The sequence below is a fragment of the Argiope bruennichi genome, chromosome 1 (assembly GCF_947563725.1).
Source record: "Argiope bruennichi chromosome 1, qqArgBrue1.1, whole genome shotgun sequence".
NCBI classification, from domain to species: domain Eukaryota; kingdom Metazoa; phylum Arthropoda; class Arachnida; order Araneae; family Araneidae; genus Argiope; species Argiope bruennichi.
Window position 1 is genome coordinate 59,868,072 of NC_079151.1, and position 20,857 is coordinate 59,888,928.

General features: G+C 29.4%; 1 protein-coding gene across 2 annotated transcripts in view; it reads right to left on the reverse strand.

Moving 5' to 3' along the window:
• Positions 1-1,712: 1,712 nt before the first annotated feature.
• Positions 1,713-20,857, reverse strand: part of LOC129978693 (cGMP-inhibited 3',5'-cyclic phosphodiesterase 3A-like) — a 679,937-nt gene continuing 660,792 nt past the window's right edge. Inside the window, exon 15 of one of the 2 annotated variants that reach the window (XM_056090656.1) lies at positions 1,713-2,899. In XM_056090656.1, coding sequence (XP_055946631.1) covers positions 2,882-2,899 — 18 coding nt within the window. In that variant the 3' untranslated portion in view covers positions 1,713-2,881. Of the gene's footprint in view, positions 2,900-20,582; positions 20,653-20,857 lie in introns of those variants that run through there. The other variant, XM_056090657.1, reaches the window with a different exon arrangement.

Here is a 20,857-nt window from a genome sequence, read left to right on the forward strand (position 1 = left end):
AAAATACACAGAACAGCAAATTTATCAAAGAAACCTATCTGAAAATACTTAATATAATTTAAATAAGAATAATAGACTAAATATTTTTGCCTTTGAAATTTAAAATCATTAAGTAAATGCATTTTCATGGAGCAATGGAAAGAATTTGCTTACAAAAGATGAATATTAAAATAAATGATCGAAGTAAAAATGTTGAATTTGAAACTCAATAAAAAATACTCAGTCATCCAAAATTTAGAGACGATGGCCAAACCTAAATTAATGATACTGTAAAAGAAATATAGTTAACTTCTAATTATTAATTGGCAGTCAAAACAGCAAGTTTAAAATTAAGAACATTATTGTCGCAACTGAAAAATTATACTTTCTCATTATTTATTTTACTTAAATCTTGTGTTCACATATTCCCAGAACTAATAGGTTTTAGATAACAAATGCTTAATTATTAGAAATCTAATCATTAAGTTACTTAAATGTCAAATAATTATGCAGAAAAGTTGGCAAAGAATTTTAAATAACCTGCGTCATATGTAAAACTTCATATTATACTGGTGATATCTCATTAAAATATTATTTCGAAATATTTTGTAGCAGAAAATGTCAAAATAAATGAAACGAAATATTTCCGAAAAATTAAGAAAGGGGAGTTTTAAATTACCTTAATCAGAAATTTTGAATTAGGCCTACATGTAAAGTATGCTTAAATTACAGAACCTTTAAAAATATTGAAAAAAATTTAATGAATTACTATTTAAATTCAAAGCACAACTAATTAGTTCTTTTAATTGTTCAGATCGTGTGGTTTAATTTTCCTTTAAGAGTAGCTAGAAAATATTTAATCGATTAATAAATAGTGATTAAGCGACGAATTAAGTAGAATTAAAGTAATAATTTTTTTAAAAAAAATATTAAAGCTGCCATCATTTTGCACTTTAAATGTTTTGAAAGAAAAATGTTTCAATTTATTTTTCAGGATAGTTTTAAATTTCAAAAAAAAAAAAAAAAAAAGCCAATATTACAAAGTATTTAAAAATTTCATGATCAGTATGGCTTCTGAGCCTATAGGAGCAATTTTATAAGTTAATAATAACTTAATGTCGTAAAAGAAAATAACGATCCAGAAGTATTTGAATTATAATTAAATATAATAACAGATTTATTACTGTTTCTTAAAATAAAATTGTTGGCAGTTTTGGAAAGAAAAGGTATCAATTTATTTTTTAAGAGGCTTAAAATTAAAAAAAAAATTACCAAAGTTTACAAAAAAGTATTTAAAAATTTCATTATCAATATGGTTTTTGAGTATGTTGGAACAATTTTATAACTTAATAATAACTTAACGTCGTAAAAGAAAATAAAGATCCACAAGTATTTGAATTATAATTAAATATAATAACAGATTTATTACTGTTTATTAAAATAAAACTGAAGGTTTCAAAAAATAATATTTCGAAGAAAAGGGACATTTTATATACAATGTATAATCTAATATATACTATTAATCTACGACATATTATGAATGTTAAATTTTGTAAAACATCTATTTTGATAAAAACAATAAAAATGAATTAATGAGAAAGTTTTTTTATAAAGTAATTTACAAATAAAAAATAATTTCAAATTTAGCACCATAAAGCTGTATAAGATTGTTCATATATAAACATATATGTTTGATTTTTACTAAATTTGAAAAAAAATAATTAAAGGTTGACTTAGAAATTCTTTTATATTAAACGGACATACATCCTTACAATTTTTAAAGCGGAACAAAAATGTTTCCAATAATACTTTAATCTTTTGATAATAAGCTACACAACTGTCGAGATGAATGTTTTATAATAATGGATAAAAGTGTAAAATTTTTATTAGTGTCTCGTACATGATTGTGCTCATGAACCTGAAATAAGTACAAACACAAACATGATATTTCCGAATAAAAACCTTTTTTAAACGGAAAAAAAATAATAAAAACTTTTACTTCTCAATAAAAAGCACGTGATTCACCAGTAATTCTTCAAACAATAAATAAAAAGGGAAATAAAACTTATAAATAAAAGTTGATTTGTAAAAACCATTGTGTAATTCTATGATATGAATAATAAAACAACTCAGTCCAGAGGAAACATCATAAAATAAAATCCATTTGTACATACACGATGATAAATTATGACTGATGAATTTCAAAACACTTGATTGCAACCATGGCATATATATGTGACATAATATTTGTTTCATTTTTAAGAACACGACTATTTTACAATTAACACACACACGAGCAAAGCGACAATGATACACAAAGCAATCTGGGAAGGGGAACGATATATTGGTAAGCTCGACATTTCAATAAGATATATATATTTATACATATATTTATATATATATATATATATATATATTTATATATATGTAATCATGGTTTATACTAATTTTGCCTCAATATATACCGTATAAAAATATCCATATCACTCACGTTACGCTCCATTTAAAACTTGTCAAGCTGCCACAAACACTTCATAAATACACTGTCAACACAAAAACTAAGCATTGGCAATGAGGCGAGATCCAGTACATTAATGATTTACACATACAAGCACGTTCAAGACGTACAGACATTGAGGGTGCTTTAACATTGAATTCTTCACTAGTCATGAGCACCGTTGTTCGAAACAAACACAAAACGATGAGATTAATACTACGTTCCTTATTTCTGAACACTTAAGTAGACACACATCACACTAAATCACTGTGAAAAGACGTGGGAACACAGCAGGATGGCACATACAAGCCACCGTCTGCGCTTTGCGACTGGAACCGGTCCAGTTTTGGATCAATTTGTGCATATCTGCAGGAATAGAGGGCATCTCCGCTTGGCTGCAATCATTCAGCAGTCTTCATCTTTCTGAAATAAAGGTTGAAAAGTCCATTACATAAAGTAATAGTAAATTCAAAAGTAAAAGAAAATTTGACATGCTCATTTTTTTTTATCTGAACATTTAAGTTAAATTCTAATCACGACAACTCAACAGGAGAATTCATCATTAGAGGTGATTGTGATAAAGATGAAAGTACCGATTTTTCTGTTCTTTCAGACAATGGATTGTTATATATTTAAAATGTAGATTCACTATTTTCCTCCATTTTATTTTAGAACAAAAATATCATTCGACACTAAACTATATATAATAGCTTATTATATTTATAATTTCACATACACATAATAGGTTTATTTGTTCTATATATGTATATAAAAAAATACATATAATTTTACATCTTGCAATTTTTAAATTCTTATATTCAATCTATTAAGATAGTATCATTGCACAAAAATACTATTAAAGAACAGTAAGTACATACTACAATATAAGAATATTGTAATATGTAGAATATTGTAGTATTTTGTATGGTATTGTAGAATATTTAGTATTTTAATAAAACTATGAATTCATTGGAATACAGATTGCTAAGATCAAAAATTATCCTGAACTTACAAAATGAGGTTGTTAATTCCCATTATACTGCTCCATAAATTATTCTTTTAAGATAGTATCATTGCACAAAAATACTATTAAAGTTGTAGTAAGTAAATACTACAATATAATAATATTGTAGTATTTTGTATTGTATTGTAGAATATTTAGTATTTTAATAAAATTATGAATTCATTGGAATACAGATTGCTAAGATCAAAAATTGTCCCGAATTTACAAAATAAGGTTGTTAGTTCCCATTATACTGCTCCATAAATTATTCTTTTAAGATAGTATCATTGCACAAAACTACTATTAAAGTTACAGTAAGTACATACTACAATATAAGAATATTGTAGTATTTTGTATTGTATTGTAGAATATTTAGTATTTTAATAAAATTATGAATTCACTGGAATACAGATTGCTAAGATCAAAAATTGTCCTGAACTTACAAAATGAGGTTGTTAGTTCCCATTATACTGCTCCATAAATTATTCTTTTAAAATAGTATCATTGCACAAAAATACTATTAAAGTTACAGTAAGTACATATTACAATATAATAATATTGTAGTATTTTGTATTGTATTATAGAATATTTAGTATTTCAATAAAATTATGAATTCATTGGAATACAGATTGCCAAGATCAAAAATTATCCTGAACTTACAAAATGAGGTTGTTAGTTCCCATTATACTGCTCAATAAATTATTCATTATAGCTGAATTCTGTCAGTTGTTTAGTTTCAGTTCACTTTCAAAGTCTATCAAAAATGAAAGCAGGCAGCGCACAAATGTTTGAGCAGCCCATGAAATCAAACCACTGAATGAAAATAAGTGGCCGGGTACGCCATCGTTAGGAGCCTCAAACTGCCACAAAGCTTTTGTTAAGTTTTACGTGAGAAGCGAAAAGACGCCAGTAAGCAAAAATTAGTTACGCTCCTCAGAATTAAAGCAAGTCTTGACTGCGTGAGTAAAATCTATAAATGGTTGGAAAAGTTTTCAGAGCTTCAATCGAGTACTCAGATGCATAAAATCCTTGTTGAGAGTTGTGTAGCTGGGTTCCGTTTAACGCCGTTTTTGACAATTAAGATGAACCTATAAATTCTCTGAAACTGTAGCATTATTATGCATGTTATGGAGGTTGAATTCTGGGAAGGAAATTCATGTTCTAGATAATAGTTTCATTTATGATGGGGGTTGTTCAGTTATGACTTCTCAGTAATATCGTGAAACACATTCAGCGACAGATGTTCTTCAAACATGCATAAAATTGTGGATATAATAAATTATTGATAATATACGATTTATTTATTTTGCATTGCATATCTTCAGTAAACATTATGCCAAAAGTTTACAAAATCTTAAAATTCAAAATTTGTTTTATATTGTAGTATGCAGGAATAGAGTAATTATCTTCAGTAAACAATATGTCAAAAGTTTACAAAATCTTAAAATTCAAAATTTGTTTTATATTGTAGTATGCAGGAATAGAGTAATTATCTTCAGTAAACATTATGCCAAAAGTTTACAAAATCTTAAAATTCAAAATTTGTTTTATATTGTAGTATGCAGGAATAGAGTAATTATCTTCAGTAAACATTATGTCAAAAGTTTACAAAATCTTAAAATTCAAAATTTGTTTTATATTGTAGTATGCAGGAATAGAGTAATTATCTTCAGTAAACATTATGCCAAAAGTTTACAAAATCTTAAAATTCAAAATTTGTTTTATATTGTAGTATGCAGGAATAGAGTAATTATCTTCAGTAAACATTATGTCAAAAGTTTACAAAATCTTAAAATTCAAAATTTGTTTTATATTGTAGTATGCAGGAATAGAGTAATTATCTTCAGTAAACATTATGCCAAAAGTTTACAAAATCTTAAAATTCAAAATTTGTTTTATATTGTAGTATGCAGGAATAGAGTAATTATCTTCAGTAAACATTATGTCAAAAGTTTACAAAATCTTAAAATTCAAAATTTGTTTTATATAAGATAAAAATTCATAGTTTAGTTACATTAAATAGTATATTATTCTATTAAAGTAATACGGTAATTTCCGCTTCATGTGATAGCTTATGATAACATTACGTTTCATATGATCGCGTAAGAGTTATAACATAAATTGATTGATAACAATAATCGAATTGAGTAAAATCAAGTATATCGTTATTACATTAACCGTTTAAAGGGCCATTTTTTTTCTAGTCATATTATGTTAAAATATTTTTATGCTTGAAATTAAAATATGAAAATTGATTCATTTAGCTTATTAGATAAATTTAATTTGATTCATTAATTAATTTGGTTAATTAATAATTAAGTAACAAATCAAGACACATCATTGTGTCTGAGATAAAGAAATGAAGCATCTAAGTTTCTGACTTACTAAAAAAATTTGTCAGAACTTAAGCCAACCTACATAATTTCATACAAAGATTGATAAATTTGGTGGGAAGCATACTTCCCACGGCCCTAGAAAGGGTTAAGGGAAAGGAGGGAAGGGCAATCTATAACTTTTTTTCAAAAATAATAATTAAAAAAACATTAAATGTTGTTAATCTACAATCATTCTTTAACAGTTCCCTTACATATTAGTCACATTAGTTCATTGAATCTGAATTCAATCATTGAATTTGTTGAACGATGATGCAAGCCACGTTCAAAATATCAAGTGTTTGATTCATTTTGGCATTCGTTGGAGGATTTTTCTTTTCAAATTATTTTTCTGAATCATCATTATTCATTGTTCTGTCTTGTCTATAAAAACTTCAAGATTTTTCAAAATTCTATAAAGAAGAAACTGAAACATTTTCAACTATGCCATAGCTTTGTTTTGACTTATTTTAGACGAACATTTGTACTTTTTAAGAATTTCAGTTTTGGCTTTAGTACTTAAATAAGTTTAAAAAATTCATTTTGCTGTCGTAATTCAATCGCAAGCAACAGTGTTTTCAGGCTGTTCAATAGATTTCAAGCCAGAGATAGGGGCATAATCGTCTCTTAAAACCAATCCAAATTGCTCTTTGTCCAGATAAAAGAAAGTAAATCCTTTCCCAGGTAAAGACTTTTAGATTTTTCCTTACAAGTGCAGCAAAAAAATTTCACGAATATCAATATATAGTTGAAAATGAAGAGTCGGTGAATTCTCTACTTAAATCTGATAATGTTATATTCACACTAAACGAATATTTTTAGGTAAATTTGAGTCTTTATTTCAGATTTTTTTTATAATTTTAAAAGAGTTTTGCATCATTAAAAAGCCCATTCTTCCCAATAACATAGCATTTTTTTCAGATTACAATTACAGCGCAATTGAATTATAACTCAGCTAGAAAATTAAATACAAATAGTAGTGACAAAAAATAACGCAATAACGAAGTCAGACCTATCTAGTGATACAATTCTCTTTTTTTGTTTTCAAATATTCAAATCGAATTTCACATGCCGATCCTAGTTCTTATAAACCATATTTGCACAGCCTGAAACCCACGGTATATATCTGAGATATCTTGTCAGTCAACCTAATTCATAGCACGATTTAATTTAAAATAATCTGAACGCATTCATTCATCCTAGTCTTAATACATACGTATAGATTCTTGTTAGATTTTCTTTTCTTTTGAATATGATTTAATGCAAAATAACTATTCTATTTCTTGTTCGTGATGAGAGTATTCAGCCAAAATACTATATGCATGAGTTTAAAATTTTCCTTTTAATGTCTGTTAAAAGAACGAATAAAAATGATTAGCTTTTTTTTTATCTCAAAATTATGTGGCGTAATTAGGACAAGCATTCCCAAAATTTGAAACACTGCGAGCCATTGTTTTAGAACTCGAATCTAAACGATCCACTTTATCATCAGTGCAATGATCCCCTCCCTGTCCCCAATTTTTAGATGAACAATATCTCTTATCTTCGAAAGGGGTTTTATGGGTTTAAAAGAAATTTTTTTTCCCAAAAAGCATTTTTGGCAAAATATAATACACTGGTGGACAAAATTAAGAGATGGGAGACATTTTCCCAAATATCTCAAAAAATACTGAATATAAATAAATGAAATTTGGTATGAATATATAGCTTATACCATGATAATAAAGTATGCAAAACAAAAATGAAAGTGCCATTCACTGGAAAGACCTACTGTTAATAAATCCAATGTAGTCTGAACTTAAGGATAAAATATGACAATAAAAGTGAGGCTTGTACAGTGTGTGTTGCCTCTAGTATGGTGTATGGTCACCCCTGACAGACAGACAGTATGCACAACGAGTATGCATGCTGTTAATAAGGGAGTTAAGGAGGGGTTGTGGAAGACCCTCCCATTCTTCCACCAGAGCAATTTTTAACTCTAGAATGGTTCTGGGGGGAGGTTGGCGCATCGCAGTAACTCTCCCAAGAACATCCCAAGAATGTTCAATAGGATTCAGGTCAGGGGATTTGGCTGGCCAGTCCATTCGTTGAATGTCCTCGCTTTCCAGATACTCATCAACCATGAGAGCCCTATGTGGTCGCGCATTGTCGTCCATAAAAATGAACTCATTGCCAACAGCGCCCCTGAAAAGACGCACATAGGGCTCTAGAGCCTCCTGCCTGTACCTCTGGGCATTCACGGAACCATTGTCAAACACATGGAGCGGTGTGCGGGTATCTTGCATGATCCCTGCCCAAACCATGAGTCCTCCACCAGCACCAGTCCCTTTCGATAGTGTTGCTGGGATGGTATCGGGTTCCAGGTTCCCTCCATATCAATAACCGTCCAGAATCAGGTTGTAGACTGAATCTGGACTCATCGGTGAAGAGAACATTAGCCCATTGAAGCTGTGTCCAATTCTGATGTCGTCTGCACCATTCTGCACGCGCTCTTTTGTGGGAATGTGTGAGTGGGATGCAAATAGCGGGCTTCCTGGCATACAACTCTCTTTCATGGAGTCTTCTGGAAACTGTCTTACTCGAAATTGATGTTCCTGTAGCAGCTGCGAGATCCCTAGACAATTGAGTGGCTGTAGCCGTCCTCTGGCGCTTAGCTGAAACGAACAAATACCGGTCGTCATTGGCGGTTGTAGCCCTCGGGCGACCTTGTCCTGGTCGTCTGCATACTGTCCCACTAGTTTTAAATTGACTCCACAAATTGGAAATGACGCTTGGTGTTATATCCAATTCCCTAGCAACCTGAGCTTGGGACTGGCCTGCCTCAAGTATACCCACAATTCACCACCTCATACAGTCGTATAAACGATGATGTTCACTCATTTCACCTAAAAACCAGCAAGAAACAACACGATTATTCAAAAAATGCACTAAAATCTGCAACTGTGTTGAAGAGTGGAATGAGATGAACAGCTCGATGCGGACTTTTATACCTCCTGCTGGCTTAGCAACGCCCACAAGAATACGTAAACTTATCTCAGGGCCAATAGCGCTACAGTGACCATATATGGCAATCAACTGTCCAGGTTTTGTGCGGTATTTTTAGAGAAATGTGCGAAAATGCTTTCCATCTCTTAATTTTGTCCACCAGTGTAAATGCTTACGAATCGCAAGTTACGAAATCGTAACAAAATTATAACGAATCGCATAGAAATTAATTTTTAAGAAAATTGAAATGAACATTCCTAAAGAAAAGTAAGTTCTGGTTAGATGATCGATATCTGAACTGGTACAAGTCGTTTGCTACCGTATTGTGCTTTTTTTTTGGTTCAATTGTTACTATGCGCCTTACTGAAGATTTTAAGAATACATCACATTTTTTAAATTGAGAGAAATTACACATACATAGTCAATCCACAGCTTGGAAACTTCTGATTTAGATTTTTTTCAACACACTAAGCGATGTTCATCATAATGCGATTTGTGAAATGGACAGTGAATTATTCAGAGTACAAAATTTAGCAGATTGATGAATATGATTGTATTAACAGGGTATTCATTGTTTAACATTTCATTCATTATCTACATTTAAGGGAGAAGGGCAACAATAATCTGAATTAATGTTCAATTTTTGAGAAAAAATCGAATTCATAATACTTAATTTGCGAATCATCAACAACTGAATATCGCCCTCTTCACGTTGTTAAATGAAAAAAAAATAACATCCATATAAATTTTTATAATAAGCAATTTGTTAACAATGTTTGGTATAAAAGATACTTAATTTCTTCGAATTGCTGGTTTTAAAAAATGGTGCTTGGTGCATTTTTTTCATTGAAGTCAAACGAATTCAGGAAACTTCTAGAATCCAATTATTAAGGTAATTTTAAAATCAATAAAACACGGAAGAGGCGTTCCCAAACGTTTATATACTTTTCTCAGAATGTAATTCGTTTAAATAATGCGAGAAATTTATCACTGGATTCCGTTTATTGCCATACATTTTGGTTTAACTAAATGAATTCCACCGCGATGGGAAGAAATAACACATTTAACTGATAGAATAATTCAGATTCAAAATATGTTGTTTATTCCTTATTGCAGAGATGAAGCATTAGATTCATAAAATAATTTATTCACACGAATTTTTGCATCTGAAATAGTACAAATAATATTTATAAAAAATGTAAAATAGTATTTCTATTACACGAAAAAATATTCATTTAGCTTATAATAGAAGCTCCATTTACTTAATAAAAATATAAAGAAAATATACAGCATAGTTATTGATAACCATCATCCTTGAAGATCAGCCAATTCAGTGGGATTATTGCATTCGAAAAATTTCAATAAAATCTTCTATGAGTAAATTTTTTGTCAATAGTCCTTTCAATAATGTATTGTAAGTATTTGTAAATACTGACACTAGTGTAACTTTATCATTTTGAAAAGCCTAATCCTCGTTCTGTTCATTTTGTTGAGTATCTAATATTTATCTCTTTTACTTATATAATTTCATATTTAAGTTTTAATCTTAAACTAGATGCGGCTAAATTTCAACTAAATCAATAAATTGTTTGCTGAATCGAAACTTACTCATAAAATAAACAAAGATAGTAATAGAAATTATTCATATATATATGTCTAATGATATTTTAAAATTTAATTTAAACTTAATTTACTTCCTAATTTTCAGCTCAATTCAGCACATACCTTCATTCTAAAATATTCTCTTATTTCCTGATCCCATTCCACTTTTTCTATTTAATGAATTCAACACGAGTTCTAAAATTGCTGAATCGGTTAAAAGCCGACAAGTTCCCACACTCCAAGTGAAGGGATAAAAACTGTCCAGCCAAGCACATTCTTTTTAAAAGATCCTTATGATTCCCTTGCCTGTGATCGACACGCGTTGGAACTCCCTATTAAAATCTCACAGTACAGGGTGAGGCACACAAAAACTCGGACAAAGTTATTACATCATAGAACAGAAGTTAATTAATTTTTAAAAAAAATTGTTCATTTCTTTTTGTCTACCACTTCAGTTGTAACATATTTTATAATGTATATTTTAGTTTATGTGCTAATTCTTGGCATTTTTGCAATGCCAAGCAAAATATATGCTATTTTAAAGTAGGAAAACTAGCAGTATGAAGTCATTCGATTGCTCAGTGTGCCTCGGCAAACAGGGTCTGATGCAATATATCGTTTCAAAGGGCTTGGCAATGATGGTAAAAGTTCAGGAAGTGGACTAAAACGTATGGTGAACACTTTCAGTAGCCGTAGGTTATCAAAAAGCGAGTTCAAAGAAATTCGAAAGTTTCCATGAAAAAGATCGCTCGTGAACTGGAAATAAGGGACCGATCAGAGCAACGAATGGCAAACTCAGAGTTGGACTGAAGCCTGTCAAGGTCCAGAAAGTTCAGCTTCTCACTGAAAAAAACAAACTCGTGGGGCTCGAAAGAAGCCGAAAACTTTTGAAACAGGCCGCATGACAGAACTAAGAGAGATTCCTTTTCACTAATGAGAAGCTCTTTAGCATCCAAACTTTCGTAACTCCTAGAACTATAGGATCTAGTCTGTAGACGCACCAAGCACTTCAGTAGTTGAACATCGTAAAAATCTAAAGTCGGTCATGGTCTGAGGCGGAATTTGCGAAAGCTACAAAACATCTCTGATATTGTTGGATGAGAGAACTAAAAAAATTCGAAAAGTGTACCAGTGGGACATTCTAGAAGCTGTTATATTTCCGTGGGCCAAAACGCACTTCGGAAATATAAAATGGGAGTTTCAACAAGACTCCGCATCAACTCACAAGGCTAAAGAGACAGAAGAGTGGTGGAAGGAACATTTTCTGGACGTGATATCATTTGGAGAATGGGCACAATACTCGCCGAATCTCAATCCCATGATTGAAGTGTATGGTCCATTTTGAAGTTTAAGACTTGCACTAAACGACATAAAAGTTTGGACTCTCTAAAGAAATGTCTTCTGCGGGAATGGGACAGATTAAAGGTAGAAGACTTTCGGCCCATTGCTGAAAATTTCAATAAGCGTTTGCACCTCCGCATAACTGTAAAAGCCGGCCACTTTGAAACCAATTAAATTTATTTATCAGAAAAAGTCTACTCTTATTATTATTTGTTATATTTTGTTAATTTATTAATTTTTAATCAAGTTTTATTAAAATTTGTCTGGGTCTTTCTGCCGCACCCTGTATATATTCACAGGGATAAAATTTTAATTAGCTTTTCCTCCTTTCGCTCTGCGTCGTTCTGTGTTTGTGTTCGTCGCTTCTGCTTTTTTATAAATTGTGCCTCCCGGGATGTAATTAAACGAATTTTAAAAATTATTAAAATTAGAGAAAAAAAACCCTGTTTGGTACTACATTGTTAACTGGTTAATACATTGGCAACTCAGAGGATATATTTTTTTTTTCAAATTTATAAGCGGTGTAAAAAAAATTTTTTTTGTGCTATAATATTTTCGAAGTTACTAACGGAAAATGACGGAAAATTCTAATTAATTTATAAATAACTAAACTTCAAATTAAAATTAAAAATATTTCCCATACTTACAGCATGGGACAAATTAGAGAAACACACACACAATCACACGCGCGCGCACACACACACACACACACACACACACACACACACACACACACACACACACACACACACACACACACACACACACACACACACACACACACACACACACACACACACACACACACACACACACACACACACACACACTTTTATTATTAGTAGAGATAAAAAAAGAAAATATAAATTGAATCTGTAAATATCTTTTAAATCTGCAAGTAAAAGAATTTTTATATGAAAATTTCATTATATTTTACAATTTTTATAACTTCTGTCGCACTACAAACAAGTTTAAAATTAAATCGATAGTAGACAGAATTTTTCCATTGCTCATGCTCAGTACAATAATTAAAAATTTTTTAGAAGTTAAGTTTGTTTTTAGTTGTTTTGTAATACACATAAGTAAAAGAAATATAAGAAAGTTGATGTAATCTTACTATAAAAATTTTACAGTTGTACGGGTGGATCGAAAATCTAACCATGACAATTTCACCATATTTTTCAATACCGAATTAATACATTTTTTGAATAGTATTCTTCGTTTTTAAATAAAAATATTCACCGTTAAACAAAAAGTATTTCTAATTTTTTAATATTTGATTAATATATTTTTTCCATGAACAGAGTCTTACGAAATAATTAAGATAATTTTAATTCAAAGCGACTTAAATTCGAAACCTACTAAAACATTAAAGCATACATACTATCGGTCCTAATATAAGTATTAAATTCTAATTAGATTATTATAATGAGAATGTCTTTAAAATAACAACTAAAAGCCTTTATCGGTTGAGAAAGAAGAATTAAGAACTCGTAAATCTTTGCCATATTATAAACTTTAAAACAATGTCTTTGATTAAAAATGTAGTGCATAAAATATTAATAGTTTAAAAGTAATACATTTTTTAGCTAAGTTATAAGCATTTAAGTGAGATTTCTCTTTCGCACCCGTTCTGTAGCATCGCATGAAATTAGGATTGTCAGACCAAAATAGTAAACTCACACGCACTCATTTTTATTATTAGAATAGAATAATGAACATTCACAGTTCAAATGACTTTCCGAATTTTCCATTGGAAAAGTCTTTTTTCAGGAAGATTAAAATTGCACGTTTATAATGAATTGGGATATTTAAATTTTTGTGAAGGTCGTCAAATCACATGAATAAGGCGTTTCTCCTACATAAACATAAATCGAAAGAAGAAAATAAATTTGAATAAACGTAATATGTTTTTTTTTATGTCAAAGCGTAATGCGTTTTTTAACGTCTTTGAAAGCAGCGTCACAGAACACTGCTTTCAAATTCTCCACATTAATTAAAACTTTCAAAATGTAGAATTGTAGAACTGTAGAAAACTATAACTTCGCAAATGTAGAACTGTAATAATCCCTTTTTGTTTTCCTTTTGTTTGTCTGATGTCATACGACAAACAAACAAAATGTATCAGGCAGATGTTGCCAAGTTTTTTCTCTTTTTATGTTAGTCATCTTGTTCGTTAAAATTTTGTTGGAATAATTTTATTTAAAATTTATTCTTGCTATAAAAAAATCTTCAACACAGCTGAAATAATAACAGGCTGTAATAAAAATAAATGCTAAGTTATTAGAACAACAGATATCAACATGGAAATTTATGTATTGTATATTTAATCATCCGGAATATTTCAACAGCGAATAAAGCTAAACATTAATTTGTATCCTTTTTTTTAATAATTTTTTTTATTTGCTCATTGAAAGTAAATATTATTTAGTTTTCTTTACCAGGAAAGACGATTCATTCATAAATATACCGTCATTTCTTTCTTCTCTGAAAATTAACATTAGCCAAACGATTAAAAAAAGTTCCGAAATTAAAAATTAAAACCAAAAATTATTTAATTTTACATTCCTATTAATATTATTATGTTATAAATTACATAACGAATATTGTATATTTTTCTTTTTTGTATTTAAAATTAAATATTTTATTTTGTTTTTTTCTTTTTACGTTTTTTTATTGAGGCCTCACTTTATATTTATGATTGTGGCTTCAAAATAAGAAGGGCAAAGATGTGAATCAATATTCAGAACAAATCAGTTTTTGGAAAAAGCAACTCAGATATTAATTATTGATTACATAAAAAATGAAACAAGAGTTCAATAATCGAATTCTCGATTTGGATTCGTTATTCATAGAATTTAGATCCATTATACAGAAATGGAAACTTCAACTAATAGCGGAAACTTTGTGTATCGATAAGTGATATTTGCAGTTCGAGACTATATAATTTTTGAAATAAAAAAATTCTGTTATTTCTTTACATTTCTTAGATTTTGGACCCACATTATCCTATTGATTTACCTTTGAAGTATTTTATAATGTATTCTCATAGGAATTTAATGGAAGGAAAATCAGAAATTGGAACTCCATTCAGCAATTTCACTTTTATTATAAGCTAATGAACATTTTCTGAAGATTAAAAAGATAAAGGAATATGTTTTTATAGGTATAAGAGATATAAACATTGTTATAAATAATTTCTATCAAAGTTTAAGTTTCATTTTTAAATGAGACTAAAAATGAAAACATAGTTTTAAAACTTCCAAGCTAATATTTTTTTTATTTATTTGACAGTGAAACACATTTTTCTTTTTAAAATATTTTTTATGGTAATAAAAATAAAGTAACAAATGTAATTTAATAATTAAAATCATTTATGAAATTATATAATTTTATAGTAACATAAAAAAGACCTACTGTAGATTCTGACATTTTTTTTTTTTTTTTTTTTACATGAGGTTGAAGTAATCACATAAAGAATGGTGCTCAACAAAACTGATGATGCAGTTATGTTATCAAAATTACTCTATTCAAAAGCATCAATTGCCCAATTTAAATTTAGATGCCATTCAAACATATGTAATGATGCTTCATTATTGATCACTGTTATAGAATCGTTGATTGAAAGCGTACTTTTCCGAACTTAAATTCTCTTTTAGCAGGTTTTTATATTTAAGAGGAAAAAAAATCAGGTCGTTTTTTAAAAACTAGTTCTGAGAATTTATCTATCAAAAAGGAAAGAGAACTGAAAGAGGGGTAGAAAAAAAATCACTTCCTGAAATCAAATGTAGTATCGAGTGGGCGAGCAGTTCATTAAAGTTCTTTGAGAGATTGAGAATCGGTTAAAGAGCTCAAATAGAGCATGCTATCTAGAGCAAATATATGCTATCAGCAAGTAATTGTAAATTGTAGCTTCATTAGTTTAAGATCGAGCAATAACAACTGTAGATATTGACATCATTTTTTACATGAGGTCACACAAAGAATGACGTTCAACAAAACTGATGATGCAGTTAATTATCAAAATTACTCTCTATTCAAAAGCATCAATTGCCCAGTTTAAATTTAGATGCCATTCAAACATATGTAATAATGCTTCATTATTGATCACTATTATAGAATCGTTCATTGAAAGCGTGCACTTCCTAACTTAAATTCTCTTTTAGCAGCTTTTTTTTATTTAAGAGGGGAAAAAATCAAGTGGTTTTTTTAAAACCTAGTTCTGGGAATTCATCTACCAAACAAGAAAAAGGAAAAAGGAGAGAGAACTGAAAGAGGGGTAGGAAAAAAAATTCACTTCTTGAAATCAAAAATAGCATCGAGTGGGTGAGCAATTCATTAAAATGCCTATTTAGAACTCTTTGAGAGATTGAGAATGGTTAAAAAGCTTAAATAGAAATATATGCTGTCAGCAAGTAATTGTAATTTGTAGCTTCATTAGTTTAAGATCGAGCAATAAAATAACTCTAATTTAGATTTACGTCTTCATTTCCCAGAAAATACCTAATTCTATTTTCAGCACTAGGATTTTAATACAAAAAGCATTATTTTGAAATATTATTCGCACTCTGCTGTTATGAAGAAAATTATCATTAAAAAGAAGAAAACTTTTATAAGTTTATATTCTTGCATGTTTTATACTAAATCAATTTCATTACATTTTTATTTCATTAATTTCATTACGTTTAAATTTACCCCAAAAACATAATTTAGGACCTTTCCTCCTGAATTTTTTATTTCTGATAAATTTTAATTCTCTAAGACTAGTGAGAAAATTTAATTAAAAGTAGTTATAAATTTAAAATTTTTAAAAAATAAGCTTTGAATTGTCACCGAAAAAAATAAATTGTTCTTTATATAAATAAGTTTCCGGACATGAAAATAAAAATCTCTAAAGCAGAAGAAGCTAATAGAAAATTTCAAGTAATGATTATAATTTTAATTAAATTTAAAATTATTTTAACTTTAAATGAATTTTGTGGATTTTTAAAAATATTTTTGTGTTGTTTTTATCTCTTATTGTTTTTTTTATCGTTTTATGTTTATGTTTTTTTATCGTTTTAATATATTCATATTATATTATATTCATAAATATATTCATATTATATAATATTCATAAATATATTCATATTATATAATATTCATATTATATAATATTCATAAATATATTTATATATGTACATATTATATATACTAATAAAATATTCATATTCTCTACCAATTGTGACTTTCATAATTCATTAATAACCACCTTATTTATGAATGAACGGATATCTATACTTATAATAAAGCTCAATGTGTGTGTGTGTTTTGGCGCTCTACAAGTCAGACCATCTGACTTGCAGCTACCAAATTTGGCACATGCATACCTGGAGGTCGGGAATGTGCATCTGGGGTCCCTTTTTTGAATTTTTAATTCGAATTTTAATTATTAAGTAAAAATGAACTTTCCCGCCAAACAATGAGTAAGGCTTCAGTTTTTTCCCACACTAAAGAGGTTAGGCTTAACATATTTTTGGCCGATTATTTCAAACGATTCTGTTTACTTTCTTAGTGTTTGATGCATTGAAAATTAAACATTGTTAATTAATCGATTTCTGAAAATTAAACATTGTTAATTAATCGATTTCTGAAAATTAAACATTGTTAATTAATCGATTTCTGAAAATTAAACATTGTTAATTAATCAGTTCATTCTGAAGTACTTTTGAATTAAAATAAAACAGAATAAAGAAAATTAAAAATTTCTAATCTGCGTAGCGTCACCTCAACTGGCGTAGAAAATTCACGCATGCGCATTGTGTTCTGATAGTTGACAATATTATCAACGGATACAGACTTGGTTTTGAAGGCTTAACATGTTTATTCAAACATGTTTATGTCAAACATGTTAACATGTTTATTCGACAGATTATTTCAAAACGATTCTGTTTATTTCCTTAGTGTTTGATGCATTTAAAACTAAATATTGTTAACTAATCGATCTGTTCATAATGAATCTGAGAAAATTTTGTTGAAAACTTCTTGAGATATTACATAAATTAAGAAAGATATTTTTTAGTGCCCATAAGGTTTAAATACTCAGCAATACTGTTTTCAGTACTCATATTTTAAAAAAAAATTCTTCGTTTCAGTAAAAAATGTTCTTATATTAACTGTAGATAAATCATTTCCACTTTAATTCAAAGCATAAATTCTACGGGAGCTAACAGAAAATTAGAAAGATACATATTACGTCATGGTTGAAGACCTTTATAATATTATGACTGAATTATATGACTACACCACAGCCAAAAGTCGCAAGGGGTGCTGTCCGGCGAGCGAGGAGGCCATGTTATTGGAGAATGATGGCTGATAATTCGTGATTCTGTGAAATGCTGTATTAACAATCGCTTTACACGACGATCAATACGAGGTAGTGCGCCATCCTGCATGAAAATAATGTCTTGAAGGCATCCACGCTGTAGAAGAGTTGGGATTACAAAATCCCTCAGCATATCATGGTACCGTTGTTCTGTGACGGAACAGTTTGGATTCCATTTGAAGTTATCACTTCAAAGAAATACGGTCCAATGATAAAGGTAGCTGTAAAACCACACCATACTATCACTTTTTCAGGATGCAAGGGTTGTTTCTGGATAACGAGAGGGTTTTCCTCTGCCAAAATTCGACAGTTGTGGGTGTTAACTTGCCCATTGAGTCAAAAGTGGGCCTCATCATTCCACAGAATGTTCCGTGACCAAGTTGTGTCAATCATCATTCGAGCAAGGAACTGAAGTGCAAAAGTTTTACGGACCTCTAAGTCCCCTTCCTGCAACAGGTGCGCAGACTTGATTTTGTATGGATAAAAATGCAAAATCTACCGTACGATTTTTCGTACAGTTGAATACGACATATCCAGAACACGGAAAACAACTGGCAAACACATTATTACATGCGGCGACTGACTGCTGGCTTCAACGAACGCGATCTCAACATTTTTGATGCTGGAAGACGGGATTTTTTCCGTCCTCTACCGGGAGAAATGCCAAGTTGCCCAGTTTTTTCAAATTTTTGCATCATCTTGCATAAGACACTTGGAGACACTGGACTTCTTCGTATCTGCCTCATACGACGAAATTCCTTTAGAGCTGCAACAGAGTTTTGTTGGTTCTGGTAGAACAATTTCACCAGTAGCGCTTTTTCTTGCAACGTAGGCATGACGAACAGAGAAGAAGCTAATGTTCGTGCAGAATACGCCTTCTTTTTATCCAAAGAAAAATGGTAATAGACATGCACTGTAAAGCAAATTATGTTTCTCATTTTCAATATATGCAAATAAATGCCATTTGTGTTATAGCGCGATCTATTGGTGAATTTTTGTACTAATTTTTTTTATTAATAAATGTAAAACGCATCATCTGAATAATCTGTAGTCCAAATTTTATCTTATTTGGACCAATATAACGCATTTTAGAGCCCTCTGAAGTAGGTAACTAATTTCTTGCTAACCTTGTAAATCGAATTATCAAAATTATGCGATTTATTATGTTATAAATAAATCGCAAATATAATTACTTACTATGTCTGGAGTGCAATATTAATCTTAACAGTAATATGGTACTATCATTATTTGGTTTTTCAATTAGTATTAATACGGTGAAATAAGAAATGAAAAAAAGAGATAAACTTTCATTTATTTGTTCATTTCGCATTGCATTTCGTAGACAGCCATTATAACATAAATCAATTTATTAATTTATTGACAATGTAGAAACATCACACAGAATTTTTTCTAGTCTAAAAATAAATTCCTTTTTGATAAAAAAAATACAAAAGAAATTACTCTAATTTTAAAGATAATTATATTTAATAGAAGAATTTATAAATAATACATTTAGATTCTTTTCTCTTATTTTCAATTCACTTTGCTTAATACCCATTCTTACAAAGCAAATAACAAGCAAAGACAAAAAATATTTCGTAAATCATTTCAAGATTTCATAGAAAATGTTTTTCAATCCTTAAATTCTCCGTAGCATTTTATAAATAAAGTTCCAAGTATTTCACAAGGAATGTTTTCGAAATTCTTCACTTAGCAAATATTTGCTAAGCGTTTGAAAATACAAATTGAGCATTGGTGAAACACGATTTTTATATAGTTAGGAGCTTTTATATTTTCTGTATTTCGTTTTTAGAAAGGAATATGAAAAACGTAAGTATATCATTTTTCATAACAGATTAAAAATAATTTAAAATTCAATAGCTCTATTTTCCAGTATCTGGAATTCTGATTATTCTTCCCTCTTAACTAAATAGGAATTTTAAAAATTTTACGTATTTCAGTATACATAATAATGTGTAGAATTGAAGATACGCGTGTTATTTTTATGGATAAAATATGAAGAGTTGTTTTTCACCCTGTATTTCAGAACATCTAAAAGTTATTTGTTGCCATATCATAAAGCTTCAATAAACTACGTAGTTTAAGTAATAAATAAGTACGTTAAGTATAAGTACGTAAGTTAAGTTCGTAATAAGTTTTTTTTTTTTTTTAACTGAGATAGTGATGTGAGAAGACACAAATTTTCGTCATTAAATTTGCGTTTGATAGGAATAAAAGAACGATAATATTCTCAAAATAATGTCTACCAAATGTTGTTTGGAAGGAAGATATTCATTTGTAATTTGTTAAATTGCCAATTTAGGGTGCAAAATATTAAAAAAAGAAGAAGAATCCTAATCCTCAAGATTCTAGCAGTTTCTGGAATTTTTGATGTTGCTGTCATAGTCGCCAAATTCGTCGCCAAGGCGAAGATTTTGACTCCGCCATCTGTTCAGCATCCTTCAGAGATATCTATAAAACTATCACCCCTACCAGGAAAATTACAGCGCTGTGAAAAATATTACAAATTTGTAAAAATATTTATTGGTAAAAAATGGTATAAGGGAAAGAAAAGGATAAAAGTTATTACTTTTGGAAATTTCATTTAACAAAATGTTTTCATTTATATTCAGATATACTTTGCAAACGATGAATTAAAGAATTCAGTAAAAAATGTTTTGTTAACTATTTTCGATACTAATTAATGAATAAGG